General features: G+C 43.4%; 1 protein-coding gene across 1 annotated transcript in view; it reads right to left on the bottom strand.

Annotated features, from left to right (window-relative positions):
- ALDH18A1 (aldehyde dehydrogenase 18 family member A1) overlaps positions 1-20,901 on the bottom strand; it is a 67,768-nt gene that overhangs the window by 33,131 nt on the left and 13,736 nt on the right. Inside the window, 4 exon segments of the mRNA XM_073595760.1 lie at positions 6,750-6,840; positions 10,528-10,686; positions 19,439-19,543; positions 19,670-19,819. Coding sequence (XP_073451861.1) covers positions 6,750-6,840; positions 10,528-10,686; positions 19,439-19,543; positions 19,670-19,819 — 505 coding nt within the window.

Genomic DNA, 20,901 nt, shown 5'->3' on the forward strand with positions numbered 1-20,901 from the left:
TTTTGGTGGATGGGAAAGTGGCGGGGGAAGAAGCAACCTCCGGCCACGAGCATCACCACCCACTCCTGCCAATATGACCGCCGCAAAACACTCCCCATGGGCCTAGCGCATCACCAGCCTCCACTCCTGATCTCTTTGGGGACAGCCAGGACGCTTTCCCGCCACCTTCTCCAGAGATCCCAGACCCCCCAGCCGTGTCCCTGCAAGCGACCCCGGGTGAGGATATCACAGATGATGGCAAGAGGCCTACACTGTCAGAGGCCCTCGCCATCATTAAGGTAAACCACACAGACCTTATGGGGAAGGTGGACGGCCTAAAGATTGACTTGACGATCCTGCGGCAGGACATGCAAAAAATACGTGGCCGGGTTACTGAGACTAAGCAACGCATTAGTGACCTAGAGGACACCCACCATTAACCCCATCCTGCCCAAACTTAATACCTATGGGGGGAAGATTGCAACCCTAGAAGATAAGGTGGACAACCTTGAGAACCGTCTTCGCAGGAATAACCTGCGTCTGGTTGGTCTCCCGGAGTGGGTGTAGAGATCTAACCCTGTAGCCTTCCTGGAAAGCTGGCTTGAACAAGGATATGGCTGCAATTAACTCTCCCCCTCCTTCGTGATTGAGAGGGCCCACCAAGCCCCTGGGCGTTCCCTCCCTGAGGGACACCCTCCACGTACGATGGTGAATCGTCTCCTTAATTACAGGGATTGTGACTCCATTTTGGGGGCAGCAAGGAAGAAAGGAAGTCTCCGGATCAACAATGCTGTGGTGTCCCCGTTTCCTGACTACTCTGAGACAGTCCGCAGCCGAAGAGCCAGTTAACAATGTGTCAAGCAGAAACTCCGGGAGCAGGATATCCAATACTCCATGCTGTTCTCTGCTACCCTCCGGGTTCAATTCTTCCAATCCCAGCAAGATGCCCTATCTTGGTGGGATCACTACCTCACCCCCCTAAGCCACCTGTCTGATGGATGTCCGCACACTAAGCTGGAAAAGCTGAATTATCTTTCTCCTTACCCTTTTGTTATCCGCTACCGAAGCTCTGTTAAGCAAAAGTTTGGTCGACCATATACATCTCCTGCGGGAGAGTAACTAGCCCTCAGTTAGTAATGTCTACCCTATGTCCATGGTAAATATTCGTTCGCGGAATGTCCGCGGACTGAATTCTAAATTTAAAAAAGAGCATCTGTCTTTGAGGCCCTGTAGCAACATAAACCGCATGTCCTGTGTCTCCAGGAGACTCATCTCATAGGTTCTAAGATTTTGGCTCTGAAAAAACATTGGGTGGCTCATAATTACCACCCTATCTATTCTAACTATACCTGCGGGGTTGCGATTCTAATTCGTAAAGGGTTACCATTTTCATGCCACCAAATTCTGGACCCTAAGGGGCAGTAAATTATCTTACACGTGACTATATATGGAATTCCCTTCCAGTTGGCCACGGTATACCTGCCCCTTCCGGACACGGCTGCAGTGTTCTCTGAACTTAATGTACATTTTGCCTCATTGCCTAGCTGTCCTATGCTCATTCTTTGGGATTTTAACTCTGTGTTGCAGCCTAGATTAGATAGGTTGAAGCCTCTACAAACTGAATCTAAATTGTTTTGTGTGTGGTGCAATACCTATGGATATATAGATCTATGGCGCTGGAAGTATCCCAGAGACAGGGTGTTCTCCTGCCAGTCCAGATCTTATGCTGCCCTCTCCAGAATAGACTATGCACTGGCTATGGGTGACCTTTTTCCTTGTGTCCAGTCCATAGCATATCTGTCCCAGACGGTGTCTGATTACGCCATAATACCGGTGGGTTTGACTTTGGGCCACAGACCCTCGTTTCGGGCTTGGAGACTCAGCCCTCTCTGGATCTCCACGCCAGAAATAGTAGAGTCCATTCCGATTGACATGGCCAATTACTGGTCCTCCAACAGTGACTCTGCAGCCGGGGGCCCTGTCTGGGATGCCTTTAAGGCGGTGGCCAGGGGTTCCTATATCGCACGTATTAAATGTTATAGATCCGTTGGGCAGGCCACGCAAGAGGCTCTCCAAAAAGTACTGAATGAGGCATGCTCCCATCACACGAGTAGCCCTTCCTCTGAGACTTGTGGAATGCTGACAGACGCTCATCGGGCGCTGCAGCTTCATATGGTGGATTTGACTAGGAAACAATTGTACCTCTCTGCTCGTATCCATGAGCATAGGGGGGAAAAAACGGTAGGCAGCTTGCGTATCTCACCCACACGGACATTCAGGACAGTTCGATTGCTGAAATTCAACTTCCAGACGGGTAAACTACCTCTGACGCATTGACTGTCAACCAAATCTTTGCAGAATTCTATAGCAGGCTCTATGAAGATACGACTGTACCTTCAGAGCAAGCCTTTATGAGTTTCTTTGAATCACCTGACTTTCCAGCACTTAGTACCCCCCAGCAACTCCTCTTAGATAAACCTATCACGTTGGAGGAAGCAACTACGGCCATACGCCTATTACCAACCAGTAAAACTCCTGGCCTAGATGGCCTCCCCTTAGAATGGTACCAGGCACACAGAGGACCTGGCTCCCAGGCTCCTTAAGACATTCCAGGACTCTCTTAAGCAGGGGAAACTTCCCGACTATGAATGAAGCATTTTGTTTGCAACCTATCCTTACCAGGTTTGGGTATGACATGTGGGTCCTATCGTCCCATATCTCTCCTAAATAATGATGCAAAAATACTAGCAAAGATTCTCTCTCTTAGAATTATTTTTCTATCTCTCATACCGCCGGACCAATCCGGTTTTATGACTGGCAGGAGCACCTTTGATAACATTCGTAGGCTATTCTTGCATGTCCATAGTGCATCACATGCGAAATGTTGTTGCTTGGCCCTATCCTTAAACGTGTTAAAAGCCTTCGACACTGCGAGTTGGTCCTTCCTATGGGAAGCTATGGCACGGATGGGTTTTGGCTCGCACTTTGTCCAGTGGGTTTGGCTATTATATGCAGACCCGAGGGCCAGAGTCCGCACCAACAAAGATTTTTCCGGGTCATTTTCCCTGCAGAGGGGTACCAGGCAGGGGTGCCCTCTTTCTCCACTTCTGTTCACACTGGCCATTGAGCCCCTGGCGGTGCAGCAGATGTCAGAGATAGGGGGCATCCGCTCTGGTCCAATAGAGGAGATCTCTCACTACGCTGACGATGCCCTTCTATACTTAGACGGTAGAGGGAGCTCATTTACTAAACTGCTGAACATAGTGGAGGAATTGGGTGCGGTTTCAGGGCTTCTGGTGGGTTGGGAAAAATCTCAGGCATTTCCCATAGGCCTGAGATAAAGGAGGTTTCCCTACTGAATATCTACAAAGGTCACGTCTCCAATTAACGTCATCCTTTAAATACCTAGGCATCCAAATACATGGCGATCTCTCTAAATACGAAGAACTCAACATCACTCCTATAGTCAAACAGATGATGGAAAGGTTTCATACCTGGATGTCACTTCCCCTCAATCCAATTGGCCGCATAAATATATTTAAAATTATTTTCTTACCAAAATTTCTGTATTGTTTTCGAGCTGCCCCAGTTTTTCTCCCTAAAAAACTTTTTGCTAAAGTAGATGCCACCCTTTCTTCCTTTGTCTGGAATGGTTGCCAGCCTCGTATAGCCAGGTCCTCACTACAGGCGGCTAAGGCCGCGGGAGGCCTGGCCTGTCCAAATTTTTTTATTGCTTCCCAACTCGCCTACGTCCATACCTGGTTACACTCTAACCCCCAAACTCCCTCCACAGTGCTCTTGTTGACCCTCTTTGGACCCTCTACCTCTCTCAGGGACGAGCTACATAGGTCAAGGAGATCTGGGGGTTCCATGGAGGGAGGGGGGAAAAATTCTGACAGTCCTCTTTGGGTATCTCGCCACAGACCCCATTTGTGGCAGAATCCTAATCTCCCTGAGCTCCTTGGTCACCCAGACTCACCATGGTGGGGTCGATTTGGAATTGCTCATCTCTCCCATATAGTTGAGGAGAATACCTTACTATATCTCTCCCATATAGTTGAGGATAATACCTTACTACCCTTTGACACACTCAGACATAAATACGGTCTTGACAAATTATTTTTTAAACATCTTTTACAATGGCATGCCATTCAGACACAATTTGGGTTGTTGACCATTGAGCTCATGGAATCCTCTATAGAGGACCTCCTATAGTTTCTGGAGATTGCCAAGTTGGTGACGACATTCTATGGTCGCCTCCAGTTGGTGGGGGCAGATCCTTTCCAGAACTCTCATCACAAATGGCTGCTGTCAATGCCTGAGCTTTCTGAAGAGGACTGGGAAGAGGCAACTGAGATATGCTTTCAGGATATAATCAGCACTGCTGACCTATTGATCCAATTTAAGTTCATACATCACCTGCACTACACACCAGCCAGGCTGGTTCAGAAGGGATTGGATCAGGATATTGCATGTTCTAGATGTGATATGATTGCTGCTGATTTTTTTCATGTGTTTTGGATCTGTTCTGGACTCTCGACCTTTTGGAAGGATATATTTGCTTTCTTTGACCACAAGCTTCATTACCGATACCTCATACCCCAGAGGTTGGACTTTTAGGAACTCCTAATGATCATGTTCTTCGAACACACGCCAGGACTTTGTTATGCATACTGTTATTTTATGCACGTAAAACCATCTCATTGCATTGGAAGGACGTGGCCCCTCTTTCGGCCCAGGCCTTCTTCCGTAACGTTCATGGGGTACTCCCCAAATTTAAAATGATATATAAAAAGGTACGGCATGCCTAAGAAATTCACTAAAATGGACACCATGGCTAGATGAGTATTTCTGGGGGGGATGTCCTTTCTTCACAACTCAATCAGCGAGTCTTCCACTAATGTAACTCAGCAACAGTGGTCTGAAGGTTGCCTACTCACTAACCAGGGATTGTTCTGTGTGGAACTTTCTGCTACATAGGGGGACCTTGAAAATCTGCTGTTGATATGGGGTCATGTGTGGTGTGGGTTTGAATGTGTGTCTGTATGAATGTTGTTGGGGTCTTTCTGTTCCTTCACGGACTACCGGCTCGTTGTACATGATTACATAATGATTACATGACTTGGTATAGTCATAAGCACATTACGTGAATGTAATGTAAGTCTGTTTCCGTTGTATTTTTTGCTGTAAAACCAAAAACAAAACACCTTTCGAAAAAAAGAAAATGCCCATTTTTGAATGAAATTCTAACTATATGGTCAGCTTTAGAGCTACTTTCAGCCATGACAGATCAGCTTCTAATTTACTCCCGTCTAAAACCAACAAGTCTCTCACATAAGAGTCCATTTTAAAATCCACATTTAGTCCTCATGCACACAGGGCGTTAGAAAAAACGAGCTGCAAAGCCACTACCAACGCCAGGAAAAACCGGCTGTAAAAACGTGCTTTTAGTAGTTTTTTGCAGTGGCATTAATGCATGTTTAGTCACACTAGCTTTTAGCAGTGTTTCTCTGCCTCTACTCAAAATCAATGGTTCCCTATGAGACCCCAATGATTTGAATAGAAGTCACATCCAAACTGTACCTTTTACTCATTCACATATGGTGGGGCCCGGGATGTGGTGGCCACCTCCTTAAAGGGGGCTTCCAGATTTCGTTAAGCCCCCTTACCCGCAGACCCCCACAACCACCGCCCAGGGTTGTGGGGAAGAGGCCCTTGTCCCCATCAACATGGGAAAAGGTGCTTTGAGGTGGGGGGGGGGGGGGGGGGGGGGTCGCAGTGCCCCCCCGCCCCAAAGCACCCCCCCATGTTGAGGGCGTGTGGCCTGGTATGGTCCAGTGTGTGTGTGTGTGGGGGGGGGGGGGTGCAACCTACCAGGGCTGCATGCTTGGATAAGGGTCTGGTATGGATTTTGGGAGGTTTACACTGCTGCTGGTAAACGGACATTTAGGAGCAGTTGGGCGTATTTTTCAGCTGCCCCTAAACTCTCCTCTATGTTATCTTATCAGTACATGTACACAGGGTAGTTTACAGTCGTTTCTAGGCAGCTGAGTTTAGAGGCATTTTTTGGAACGCAAAAAAAATGCACTCAGAAGCTGAGTTTAGAGGCATTTCAAGCGCCAAAGGCTGCTAAGAGCGGTAACTCGCATTTAGCCACGCTTCGTTTACAGGCGTTTTTCATTTTTGGCTATTTGGAAAAATATATATATTTTTTTAACGCTTCTACACGCAAACGCGGCAAAGCGCCACTAGACGCAGCACATAAACGCAGCAAAACAGACATTTTAAACGTTGGTTACTATCTGTCAAGTTAAACCGTTCAGGTGAGGTTGTAAAAAAGTCCTGTGTACATGAAGCCTTACGCTGGTCTTCAGAAGCCCTGTTTTTTTTTTTACAGCTTGAAAAGCCCCTATGCCACTTACAGCTCTTAAAAGCCTGTGTGTGCATGAGGCCATAGAATAACATGGAGAGGTGTTTTTAAGCTGCAAAAAAAAAACAAAAACATCTGACTCTGCTAAAAGCAGCTGTAAAAAAAAACACCCTGTGCACATGAGGCCTTAATTAAAAAGATAAAAATAATTACATAATTGCATTTATGCGTCATTGCCTGGTTTTTCATCCTTGCCCCAGAAAGTTTATGACCCGATTCTAAGAAAACCTAGAAAGTGTATAATAAGCAAAGCTCTAGGCACACCCAACAACATAGAGAGAAAGCAGTTGAACTAGTTCAGTCCTAATTGCTGGCACAGAGGACGATCATTTATCACTACCTTCCACATCAGAAAGAACGATGATCAAGTCCGCCTTCATCTCAACAGCCAGCCGAGCTGCCAAGCTGTCATTATCCTTTATGCTGATCACCTGTGGAGATAAGTCAGGTCAGGAGAAGAGAATGTCTTACACCATAGTTCTAGATGAAAGAAGAGATCTGGATTCTAATGATTAGTATATAACAAGAAAAATACAGCAGACAAGTAAGCAAGCGAGCGAGCAGCATGCTATGTAGTGCAGGAAGACTCAGTGATGTCACATTGGTTGCAATGTCCAGGTCTAGCTGGTAAAATGACCCCAATATACATACATAAGACCTTGTCACCACACGGAGCCTTGGAAAGCAAAAATATAAATCTTAAGGTTTAATTAATAAAAATTGAAGTGAAACAACTTCTTTATTATATTCAGTTCCCCAGGGGACAAAGTGCATGTAGTACTTTGTTCCATACTCCTATGTGCTGTAGTAGGCTAGTTGCAAGGTTGGACAGATGCCACCACTACCTCCACAGTTGTTCCACTATGCAGCTAACAAGCAGGGGGCTGCTTTGACTCCAGGAACTTGCCTGGATGGCGATGGCTAAAATGTTCGAGGCAAGCGAGCAAGTGTTAGGAAATGGAAAAAAAAAAAAAGTTGTCTCTCAAAGAAGCCGTCTCCTTACTAGCTGTGTGTTCGGTTGGCTGTGGGGGACAGAGGGGTGCCCTGCCCGACATCGCAGTTCGATCTTATAGACAGCACCAAAGAAGGTGGGATTAAATACTACATGTACGTTGTCCAGAGCAGATTATTAATAATAAAATCAAGGAAAAAAAACAACAATTAAAAAGGGAAGTAAATTGGGCATGCACAATTTAAAGGGGTTGAGAAACTATAAAGATCAGCGTGTTTTTTAAATTTTGGGGTTTTCATCAGCTAGAGAGGAACAGAAAGTCTGAATATAATCAAATACAGAAATTACTCTACAGATAAGATAGAGTAATGGATGAAATTATTGAAAGTAGACATACTTTTCTTGAACTGCTTAAAGCCTAACTCCAGGTTTTGGGATATTTTAAAATTATTTGAGCCAAGCTGGTCCAAACAAACTTTTCAATTACTAAGAAATGTCCCCATGTCAGCACTGTATAAACTGTATGGAGCATCAGGCATTCCCTTAGACACTCCTAAACCTTGTGGACGGCCTTCCCAGAAGAGTTGAAGCTGTTATAGCGGTAAAGGGTGGACCAACTCAATATTGAACCCTATGAAATGGGATGCAAATTAAAGTTCGTGTGTGTATAAAGGCAGGCGTCCCAATACCCTTTGGTAATATAGTTTATGTGCAAATTGGATGCGGTTCACACATGTCTGGGGCACCTGCAGTGCGAATTCCAAAAGGGTCCTGTGTGTTTTTTGTGTCTGGTTCAGTTGCGAATTCAGGCAAAAATGCAGACCTGAATCGCACCTGAACCGGTGAACAGGAACCCCAGGCTGGAAACTTCAGCACAAAGTTAGTTCCCATCTGTGTATTGCAGCGTGCTAAAACAGAAATGTGTTGTGCATGCTGCTTAGGTGCATTTCTAAATGAATAGCACTGTGTTTCATACGTTATCATGCATTGCGATTTAACTGCAACACTAGTGTGAACAGGCCCATACACACTGTTACTTTTCCCCCACTGAACGATTAACCCAAGATGATTCCACGCTGGTGAGCTGCTAATGGTGGTGTGCACAGCAAATGGCGTGTCACTTTCATGGAAGAAGCAGCGATTGAGAAGTGGATGATAATAAGGGGTAGGTGGATTTTCTTTAACCCTTTCGTGCCTATTTCTGACATTTGTTGTGTTGCATACAAGTTAAAATCCGTATTTTTTGCTAGAAAATTACTTATTACTCACAAACATTTATATATATATATATATATATATATATATATATATATATATATATATATATATATATATATATATATATATATATATATATATATATATATTTTATTTAGCAGAGACCCTAGAGAATAAAAAAGCGATTTTAGCAATATTTTATGTCACACTGTATTTGCGCAGCGGTCTTTCAAACGCAATTTATTTGGGAAAAAAGACACTTTCGTGAAACGAAAAAAAACAAAAAAAAAAAACTGTAAAGTTAGCCCAATTTTTTTGTCTAATGTAAAAGATGATGTTACGCCGAGTAAATAGATACCCAACATGTCATGCTTTAAAATTGCGCACGTTCGTGGAATGGCGATAAAGTACGATACCTAAAAATCTTCATAGGCGATGCTTTAAAAAAAAAATGTAAAGATTACCAGGTTAGAGTTAGAGGTCTTTTGCTAAAATGATTGCTCTCACTTTGACGATTGTGGCGATACCTCACATGTGCGATTAGAACACCGTTTACATTCGCGGACATGACTTACGTATGCGTTTTCTTTGCTGCGCGAACACGCTGGGACGGGGGCGCTTTAAACATTTTTTCCCCCCTTATTTTTATTATTTTTTTACACTGTCTCTTTAAAAAAAAAAAATTCGGATCACTTTTATTGCTGTTACAAGGAATGTAAACATCCCTTGTGACAGTAATAGGTGGTGACAGGTACTTTTTATGGAGGGACCTGGGGTCTAGATTGTCTAAAAGACCCCAAATCCCTCCTTTACACTTAAAAGTATTCAGATCACCAAAATCGACAATTCTGAATACTGTCATTCTTTTAAAATCTGCTTCATTGGCAGCCGAGTAAACTGGAAGTGACGTCGCTTCCAGGATTTTACATCGGAGACCCAATCAGAGCTGAATACGTCTTCGTTTGGGTCTCAGCCTAGGCGGAGGACACGCCGGCTGGTGGCTCGGTTCTCCCGGTGGGATTGGAGGCCTGGGAAGAGCGGCGGGTCGTCCCCTCCTGCGGTTGCTATGATTAAAAAGCCAACCGCTGGCTCTAAAAAAAAAAAATGGTACCGGGTGATGTCTGCAGCTGCAGGCATTACCCTGGTTTAACCCCTTCAAGCCATGAACGCAAATTTGCATACGATCGGCGCAAAGGGGTTAATTTGGAGTTTATTTCGAATTGCTTTATATTACTCATTTGTATAGTGCAGCGTTAAATCATCATGTGTTAATCGTAAGTGAGGGAGTGTGTGGAACACTGTTAGATTTTGGCAGTAGCATGTTGATATCCCTCTCTCTATATCTATCTATCTATCTATCTCTCTATCTCTCTATCTATCTCTCTATCGATCTAAATAGAGAGAGATCATAGATATAGATATAGATATAGATATAGATATATATATATATTTTTTTTTATTATAGTTTATTTTTCTATATTGATTTTTTTTGTTGTGATCACAAAGGCGTACGTAGGGGTATTTATTATTTGCTTTATTGTTCCCCCAATGATATCTTTGTGTGTTCCCATATTTGTAGGAAAGAATGTCACACCATAGTAGCCATTCTCAACCAAGATTCTGTAGAACCCTAGGGGGTTCCTCAAGCTGTGGCTGGCTGACTGATCTCCCATCTGATGGCGCCTGCATAATTTCGGGGCCAGTACCACTTGACTTTTTTTAGCTGTTTGTAGGGTTTGCTGACCCTAAAAAATTATTTTAAGGGTTCCTCTGGGATAAAAAGGTTGAGAAAGGTTGCACTATAAAATGGAACACATGCCAAACCTTAGCACTGCTCCCTGCAGTAATACATCACCCGTCTTCTCTGGCACCCATGCAGAATCTAGCCATGCACAAATGCTAAAAGAGCTCTGCATGCAGCTTGAGCCCACAGGTATACTTCACCCACATTTACCCCCTGGAGATCACTGTTGGGTTCAGGAGGAGGAACTACAGCGTCATTCGTGTTAATGATCGGCACTATGTTCATTCGCAGCAGCTCATGCAAAGTGCCGTTTAAATTCCGTCTCTTCTGCTCATCATGGAAATCCAAATTTGTGACCAGAATCTAGAAGAGAAAAAAAAAAAAAAAAAAAAGCTTAAACCCAACACAAATTCCACCACTGTAGCAAATAGTACTCACATTCAATTCAATAGTAAATATAAAGTCTGGATTCCATGGGTTACAGAAACTTTTTTTTTGAAGCAGTCACCCATACACCACTTGTATTGTGCCGGGTCTTGTCACCAAGCCTAGTCTGTAAACATTGGCACACAGTCCGATCAATGTCCTCCTGCCGGGTAATGAGGTCTTTTCAGGTGAACCGAACTGGACAGAATGGCAAAATAAATCTCACATATTTCAGATACCATATGACTAATCTGTCTGTGAGCGATAAAGGCAGTAAAAGAAAGATCTGGTTTATGGTGCGGAAACTTGGCTGTTCTCCAGCATTGGTAAGGTCTTCGAATAGCAAATGTGCATACAGAGCACAATAGCTGCAATACAACTGACTGCAATGAGCTCTAAATTATAATGTCACCGTCAAAAGATGACTGTGGGAACAGACTACAAGAGACTGGGAGATTCAGGTGGGCACTCCCAATCTAGGGCAGTCTTCAGTTTTCAGGACAGGGATAGGCAACCGCGATAATGTGAAAGATGTTATGCTGAGTAAATAGATACCTAGCATGTCATGCGTTAAAATTGCACACACTTGTGGAATGGCGCCAAAATTTGGTACTTAATCTCCACAGGCAACATTTTAAAAATGGTTACAGGTTACCAGTTTAGAGTTACAGAGGAGGTCTTGGGCTAGAATTGTTGCTCTTGCTCTAACGCACGCGACGATACCTCAGATGTGTGATTTGAACGCCGTTTAAATATGTAGGCGCGACTTACGTATGCGTTCACTTCTGTGTGCGAGCAAGTGAGGACGGGGACGCGTAAATGTATTTTTTTTTTTATTGTTTATTTTACCTTTATTTTTTTATTTGTACATTTTCTCTTAAAATTTTTTTTTGGATCACTTTTTTTTTCCCAATTACAAGGAATGTATACATCCCTAGTAATGGGAATGGTGCGCGACAGGTCCTCTTTCTGGAGAGATGTGGGGTCTTATAAGACCCCACATCTCTCCTCCAGGCTGAAAAGAGATCAAAAAAAAAAAAAAAAAAAAAAAAGAAGAACTGTCTCGGCCTGATTACCCGGCTAGGCTTTGTTTACACCCGTCGGCCTGGACTTGACTTCATAACGTCGCGCTCTTGCCTCTTTGAGTCGGAGATGAGTGGGGACCATCTGGTCACCAGAAATCTCTATGATCAACGTCCGGCAGAGACCGATTTGTTCTCCGGCAAACTGATCAAACGGGCGAGCCCGGAGAAGCACCGGAGCGGCGGGGGAGATGTCTCCTCCCGTCGTCAGTAAGAACGATCAAGCGGCTGAACTGCCACTATGATTGTTCTTAAGGTGCACAGAATCGCCGGCCGAAAAAAATTATATCTGAACAATGCTTGTAGCGGCAAGCATCATTTAGATATCCCCACTCAAAGTCCAGGACGTCACATGATGTCCTTGGACTGGAAGTGGTTAAGGTTGTGCTTGCAGCTACATAGTGTAACTAGAATGTATCTGAGCACCACAAACCAAAAAAAAACGCAATTTGATTAATTTTTACTAATCAAAGTAAACTACCCCATCCATCCATGTCTCCATGCTTTATTTTGCAGCAAAATTACAAAAAATAAATATATGAATGATTTTAAGAATGATTCTATTTACGGTATCTAAGGCAGAATAAGCTTACTCCATCAATAGCACCTAATGTCATTGCTAACCCTCTTATAACACCTCAGACTAGACCTGAACAGATGAATTTGAACCCAGTTATACATTCTACACCTTACAACTCCTCCTATTATCAAGCCCCTCCACTCCAACAATTTATGGGGGGGGGGGCAGGGGAAGAGGCACACAGGGCGTTAATGGCTTTAGAGGTGGATTTCACCATAGACAACCGCACACCTATAATAGGGGTGCCTACGCATAATAGATTTGACCCCTTAATCCAACAGGGAGAGGGAGGAGGGGCTTTGGCGGATACCGAGGGAACAGATTGTTCAGGAAAGGGCCGTCAGGTCCAGTAGCCCCCCCATCCCCCTACCAGCAGGGATGGTGGAAACCTCAATACGAGGAGAGAACATACCAAAATCCACCAGAACCCCAGGAAGGGAAGGAGAGGGTGTAGGGCAGGTAGGAGGATCCAATTTAAACAAAAAAAGGTGGAGGGAGATAGATTAGAAGGAATATATAATCTCAGTAAAGTGGAATTAACGCATAAGGAGATGAATATTCTGCACTCTGGACTTAAACGTGCTCCTAAAAAAAAAAAGCTTTAAAAAAGTTTGATATATATGGATATACACAAGTATATCCGTAAGATTAATTTAAAGAAATATATTTTTAAACAGTGGGCTTAAAAATACTAATACGGCTAATATGAATTTGATAGGAATATATAGCGGTTTAAAAAATAAATTTGTTCATCCCTTCCAATACTGCAAATCAACATGTGGACGTTTTTAAAAACCTAATTTTGAAAGATCTGCAAGAAGTGGTACCAAAGAAAAATATAAATCCCCGCCATATCCAAGAAGGTATAGAGCAACTTAAGGATAGAAATAACATTATAGTCCGGCCGGCAGATAAAGGCGGAGGTGTGTTCATTTTGGATAAGAGCTTCTATGACACTCAGCTTGGTAAAATGCTATCAGATGAGAGTACATATGTTAAATTGAGTTCTGACCCCACCTTTGCCTATCAGAAGGATCTCCAAAGATTGGTAGACCTTGGATTTGATAAAAAAAGGTTTTGTACAAAAAAGAAAATTAATTCTTAGCACCTCGTTTTTGTAGAATTCCAACAATCTACACATTACCTAAGGTGCATAAAGACCCTAAGAATCCACCAGCACGCTCGATCGTGAATAGCATAGGGTCAATCACACTGAGACTCGGACAGTACCTGGATACCTTTTTACAGGCTAGTGTTCTACAGACGAAAGCTTAAAAGGACACAAAAAACCTTTTACAGTTTATTAGTGAAATAGACTTGTCAGGTAAACCGGATGTTTTTTTGGTCACAGCCGACGTGTCTTCATTATACACCATCAACCAACATGACGATGCCTTGCTATCGTTGAATTGGGCTCTGAGCCAAAAGAGATGATATCCCATTTGAACAGAAGGCATTTTTGAGACTTGCACTAGACTTTTGCCTTTCTCATAACTACTTTTGGTATAACCATCAATTCTACTCACAGAAGAGAAGAGTTGTGATGGGGCAAAGTTTGCCCCCAGTCTAGCAAACCTTTTTATGGGTTGAGTGGGAAGATAAATCGGTATTTGCCAAAAAGAGAGATTGTCTCCTCTTTTACAAGAGGTACATCGACGATCTCTTGTTTATTTGGGAGGGAAACGAAAGTTCATTGCATGATTTTATGCTAGAACTTAACTCTAATAACAACAATATAAAACTGGACTACGAATTTATTAGGGAACAAATCCATTTTTTGGATGTTAACATCTTGAGACAAGGGAATGTGCTGACCACCACAGTTTATTTCAAACCTACGGATATGAATAGTTACCTTCCACTTAGCAGTGGACATCACCCCCATTGGCTAAGGAATATTCCGAAAGGCCAGATAATGCGGGTAAAAAGAAATTGCACCACAGATAACGACTTCCAGCTACAATCTAAAGTAATTAGTGATAGGTTCCTTTAGAAAGGCTATAAAGAGCAGGATCTGAACAAGGATTATATATGAGGTTGGTTGTATTCCACGTGAAACATGCTTAAGAGACAAAGAACGTTTGGGTGACTCAAGGCAGGAGTGGGGATTTATCTCCAATTTCCATATACAATACAGAGAAAATTTTCAAATGTCACTGGCATATTCTGTGCATGGATAAAGTCCTCAATCAAGCTCTTCCATCGAATCCCACTTTCGTCTATAGAAAGGCACCCAATTTTGGGGACAGGGTGGTTAAAACAGTGCTAGATTCACCTGTGAGACCTGTTATGTTTTGGGATCATGTGGGTTTCTTTGCTTGTAGGAGATGTCAAACTTGTTCTAAGGTCAATCACCCTATTAAAAACTTTGAGGATTTCAGAATTTATAATTTGTGGCACCATTCATGTGGTGTACGTTCTACAGTGACCATGTAATTTGATGTATGTGGGCCGTACGAAAAGAACCCTAAAAAAAATGTATTTCGGAACACATGCATAACACAGAGATTGGGTTTAAATATCACAGCGTTTCCATGCATTTTAAGAACCATCATAACCAAGATCTATCTGGTCTAAAGCTTTGGGGGGTTGATAAGGTTCACCCAAATTGGAGAGGTTCTAACCTAATACGGGAAATATCTAAGAGTGAAACGCGCTAGATATTTTTGATGAACACACTTATGCCCAGTGGCTTGAATGTAGAGCTGGACGTTAATTGTTTCATCAGTATTTATTGAGACAGTATATGGGCAAGGCCCTTATTTATATTTTTATCTTAATTTATACTTTATTCTAATATTAATGGTATTTGGTACTACTCGTTTCCCCAATATTCAAAAAGAGAAAAATGAGGCAGCTGGGGAGATAGGTTAGCCGTTGATCTTATTCCATGTCGGCTGGAGCACAATTGCTGATTAATTTATATTTTAATGTGAAATGTCTCCCTTAGTTTTTCTTTGACGATTGACCATTTAACTATGTAGGAGATGCCAACTACCGTATAATGGTGTATGCTAAGGGGGGGGCGGCTATATAATGTGAAGTCAAGTGTGGAGCTCATTGGCTCCTATATATACACATTTTATATGCATTTTTTAGTTTATGTTTAAAATCAGTATGAATTTATTCTATTGCGGTAGTCATTGATTTTGGTCGTTGCCCAATGGGTCACATGTATTTGGTATACAATGTATATGATTGTATTATGCAATCATGTATAATTTCCGTTATAGGTAAAAGAGAATGCATTTTATATGTAGGTATTATATTATCATGAGTTAATACTGTTGGAACGACTGCTATGGTTAAGTTATACAGGTGATCAATCTGCGGGCATTAGTACGTGTGTGGAGCTGCCTTCCCACCATTCTGAGATCTGGGCCCCCAAAAGTCTGTGCTAGCCGATCATGTTACCTCTGCTGCCGGAGCGACACTTCAGCTTAGAGAGGAGACCATATAACGTGAGGGGTTAAATATTCCCATCCAAGCTCTAGTATATAAGGGTACGTTACGCTGTATAGCCACACCCTCAGATGTCGTGAATGACGAAACGCGCCAGGGTGTAGCCATACGACGAATAGTAGTGACATCAACACGTCGTTCAGGTACACGGTAGTGACTGCCGCTGGAGAGACAGGCTTGGTGGGGTCCCCAATCGTTCTTGCTGACTACATGTAAGTGCAAGTCCTAAATGGGGGAGCGTTTGAGTTTTGAATCTAAATAAAGAGGTTTAAATGGGATTACACTATGGTGTTTCCTCCTTTTTTCTTTGAATGACTTCCTGATTGAGAGATCCAGCTGTCTGGTATCAATGGAACTCGGAGAGGAAATATCCCTGGAGAGATTGCTCATATAATACTCCGATATTTATGCGCAGTGTTCAAGAGTTTACTGGTAAGAGTTTTCTATGGGGGGGGGGGGGGGGGGATCTGCACCCCCCACTTCTCTGCACGTGTGGAGGTGTTGGTGACAGCAGCCTTTTTTCACTGAATCGAAGTATTATTGGACTTTCTTACTATTTTCAGTGTGATTTACAAAGCACCCCTCTGCAACACATTATGGACTAAAACTAAAAATAAATGTGTATATGTATGCACTTCTGAGTAGCACACTGAAAATTATAGTGTGTATAGCGCTGTCTGGGTCTGCTGGACTTTGTTTTGTTTTACCTGTTTTATTGCCCTTTGGGCTGGTTATATGGTAGCAGCTGTGGCCTTAATTGGCCCCTTTTTTTATACCCAGATTGGGTGTGTATATTCAAATTTCACCGTCACATGAGCGCTTGTCTACTAGGAACGAGCCGTCTTCTTTTTTGTTTGATATTTACTAATATTATCAGCATAAGGATTCAAAAAAGATAGTGATGATTGAGAGAGTGAAGTCCCACTTTAATACTAATGTAGAACTCATTTTCCAGCTCTAAGACTGGAAGGTTCGGCTTTCATGCCGTGCAGAGATTATGTGTAGCCCACCCCACCAGCTTTGTATTCTGTGCCAAGAACGCACATAATTCTGTGACTGGATGAGGGAAGATCCTAACACTATCCAACCCTCATCTCTTCTTGTCCATTCACAGAACTGTTCACAGAATACAAGGATTTTTTTCTTAAATGAATGAGGGCAAAGGAGGGGTGGCTACGCAGTTTGATCCCTGAACCGAACTATGAATTTAAGGGTTAGTTTTTAAAAGCCCTGCACTAATAAATTTCTGTACCAGGCTCCTAATATATAAATAAAAACGAGAAATATGTAACATGAAAAACATAAAAAGCGCATCAAAAACAGCAATGGTAAAATCAGCACATTGCCTAGACACTGTAGATAATTATTCAAAAGGGACAAGCAGCCAAATAAATTTTACATCACAAATCTGGGCACCATCTAATATGATTAGTGAAATGGTAAAATCCAAAGGATTCATTTGACAAATAAAATATTTTAATAAATTACCATTTGGGAAAATTTAACCTGGCTTTAGGAAGAACATAACATGGCAGATACATAGTATCTGCAAAGAGCCACCTATGTCTATCAAAGCCACTAGTTGGAAACTCCTTCTATGTCCACAGAAATACCACAAACATGGGGTGTCTCTAAAGTGGTTCTAAAGCCTTAAGGTTTTTTTTTTTTATCTTAACGCATTCTCTGCATTAAAGTGTTACTAAACCCACAACAGTATAATCAGTCTGTATATGCAGTAAAGCATGCTTGTTATACTCACTGTGGAACCTAAGGGGTTATTCATTTGCATTGTGTAAAAAGGCTATTTTAACCTGTCTTCTCTGATCCTCCCCTTCTTCCATTGTCTCCAAAAAAATAACCTGATATTTACAGAGCCAGGAGATGGGCTGCACATGCTCAGTTTGGTGCGTATTGCTAGTTTTTTTTTCTTGGGAGTGCATGTGATCAGCACAGGGCCAATCAGCACTGTCCAGGCAGAGGATCAAGGAGAATGAAAACTTCTCCTACATGCTTTACTAGGAACTGATAGAAGTCACAAGACTGCTATACATAATGAGAAAAGGTATTTATCAGTTCATATTTACTAAAAGAATTGCATTTCCATGTTCTGTGTACTGTGGGAGACCAGATATAGGGCCCTTACACACTACTCTGTAGTAAAATCGGGGTAAAAACGCATATATGTGTTTTTATTAGGGTTGTCCTGATACCACTTTAAGACCGAGTACAAGTACCGATAATTTTTTTCAAGTACTCGCCATTACCGATACTTTTTTTTTAAATGTCATGCGACAGTTTGACTAATGGTGGTGGCTGGTACCAATAGGCAGCAACGACAGGTGGCTGGCACCAATAGGCGGCACCGACAAGTGGCTGGCACTAAAATGCAGGAATAAATGACATGAGGAAAGGATTTATTTCGAAATGCTATGCTGCAACGCCCATCTTGGTACACCCTGCACTCGTCCGAAGTAGGCAGCAGCTGACATCTTGTTACACCCAGCCCGAACTTTATGGGCTGGGTGTAACAAGATGTCCGCTGCTGGCTTACTGCAGGGTGTACCAAGATGGGCGTCAGGATGTTCAGCCGCTGACGGAGACCGAATAGGACGGCTCCGATCCCGATGCGGCTGCGCCCTGCACCCCTGCCAGCTTACCTAGCTAGTTCCACTGCAGTTGAGGACTTGCTCTACACTCCACTGAGTCCTCCCGCCCTCTCCGCCCACCGACCAGGTATCGGATAAGGCATTGGGAGCATTCGTGCGAGTACAAGTACTTGCGCTAAAGCTCGGTATCGGGACAACCCCAATTTTTATCACGTTTTTGCTGCGTTTCATATTTCCTGTGCGTTTCTGGTGCATTTTTGGGTTACCTGCAAGTGTGAAAAACAGACAGGTTTTACATCGATTTTGGTGCGGTTTTCAACACCGCACCAAAAAATGCAGCATGCAGTGGTTTGAAAAGTCCCATAGGATTTAAAGGGAAACTTTTTTTGCGTTTTTCTTGCAGAGTAAACACACAGGAAAAACATATCAATGTGAAAGGGGCCATAGTGAATGCAGGTTCTGGGTTTAATAACAATTTAAGGTAAAAAAAACAAAAAAAAAAACCTTCTTTGACTGGGATCCCCCCCTAGCCCCTTCAGTATACACGCCTGAGTCCAATCTCGATCCAGCGATGTGCACAAGAACAGGGTCTCCCCTCTCTCCCACCTCATAGGACAGATTGATATCAGTGGGAGAAATTGGCTCCTGCTCCTGTCAATCAAAATCTGTGATGAGGGTTAAGAGGACGAGGCTGAGCCTCACTGTCTGTCTATGGACACAGGCACAGCAGGCCTCAGGAGCATCTGAAGAGGCTTCCTATGGAGGTGATCACTGAAGAGGAAGAGCGCCAACGGGGGACCCGAGAAGAGGAGGATCAGGGCTGCTCTGTGCAAAACCACATCACAAAGCAGGAAAGGATTACAGGTTGGCTATTTGAATTTAAAAAAAATTAATAAAAAAAAGACAGCGTTCCAATCACATTAATTTTCTGCATTACAATAGAATTTGGCATGTCTTACCTGAGCTGCACAGATGCTGTATTGGGTAAACATAGCTTCATAAAGAGCCATCAGCCCGCTCTGTCCAGCCGCTGCACAAGCTCGTGCCTCCAGTACTGGGACTTGCTAAAAAGGACAGAGGAGATGTCCAGTAAGGTACAACACCCATCAAGTGCATCAACACAGAAAAAGTTCCAGCACTAAAGTTGCAACATATAAATACAAAAGCTCCAACACATCACACAATCTTACCATCTCTTTCAGCTGATTCTGCCCGGAATGCAATGCTTGCCTCACACTCTGGGACAAGAGGATCTCATGGCGAAGACGCTGTTTTCCAAACGCCACAGCTCCGCTGGTGACGATCATCATCTCTCGGCCTTGGTTTTGCAGCACAGACACCTGCAATTATATGGCAATCCTATCAGTGATATCCTTATTTTATAGGATAACTCCACTTTCGGGGGGGGGGGGGAACGCAAATAAAGAAAAAATAATATAACGCATATACCGTATTTTTCGCACCATAACACGCAGTCCCCCCCCCCCCCCCAAAAATGGGGGAAGTGTCCCTGCGTCTTATGGAGCGTATACTGACCAGGCACCGCCCGACCCCCCCGTCGCCGCATCAGAATATCGGCGCTCGGCTTCTCTGTGGAGGAGAGAGGACAGGATGTGAGGCAGGTCCTTGCAGGGGCATACCAAGTAGGAGCGGGAGGAGGCGGTCTGCCCCGGGTGCCAAAACATGGGGGGAGTGTCAGTGGCGTTGCTATGGTGGTGCGCTCTGCACCCAGGTCAGTTGATACCCGCCAGATGTGACACCATCCCACGGCGGCAAGAGCCCTGGCTGTTTTTTTTTTTTCAGCCGGAACACCCCCGGCGCCATGGTCTGGTCCAGTCTCCTGCTCCTTCCACCGGCAGCTGCTCCTGCAAACTACCGTATGTCCCCAGTCCTCCTTCCTAGCTGCTGCCCGGGTGTATCTGAGGCTGAGAGCCAGCCAGAGGGGGTTGTGGATTGTAATGGCAGTGTCCTCCACTGCCTGTGGTGAGCTGGTGATAAGGGGGTGGGAGGTGTGGACTGGCACGGTATCCACTGCCCAGTCACCTGATCCATTGTGATAGAAGAGGCTGAAGGGGTATTTGTGTCTGCCCTGTCACCCTGAGCTAACCTGGGAAGGGGGGAGTTTGCTGTGTCCACCACAACCACGGTATATAGTGTAGCTGAGCTGATTTGATAAGGGGGTGGTATTACTGTGTCTCCACCACCCACCAATGATAGTACAATATTAAATATTTTAGGACACCATTTGGTTCAGAATATTTTTTTTTCTTGTTTTCCTCCTCTAAAACCTTAGGTGCGTCTTATGGTGCAAAATATACAGTAATTACGACACTGATCATATTGTAATTAATTATTCAGGATTTATATAGCGCCAACAGTTTACTCAGCGCTTTATTGAATTGAATAATTGAATGTTATTAAA

Source organism: Aquarana catesbeiana, linkage group LG08 (assembly GCF_042186555.1).
Source record: "Aquarana catesbeiana isolate 2022-GZ linkage group LG08, ASM4218655v1, whole genome shotgun sequence".
Taxonomy (NCBI): domain Eukaryota; kingdom Metazoa; phylum Chordata; class Amphibia; order Anura; family Ranidae; genus Aquarana; species Aquarana catesbeiana.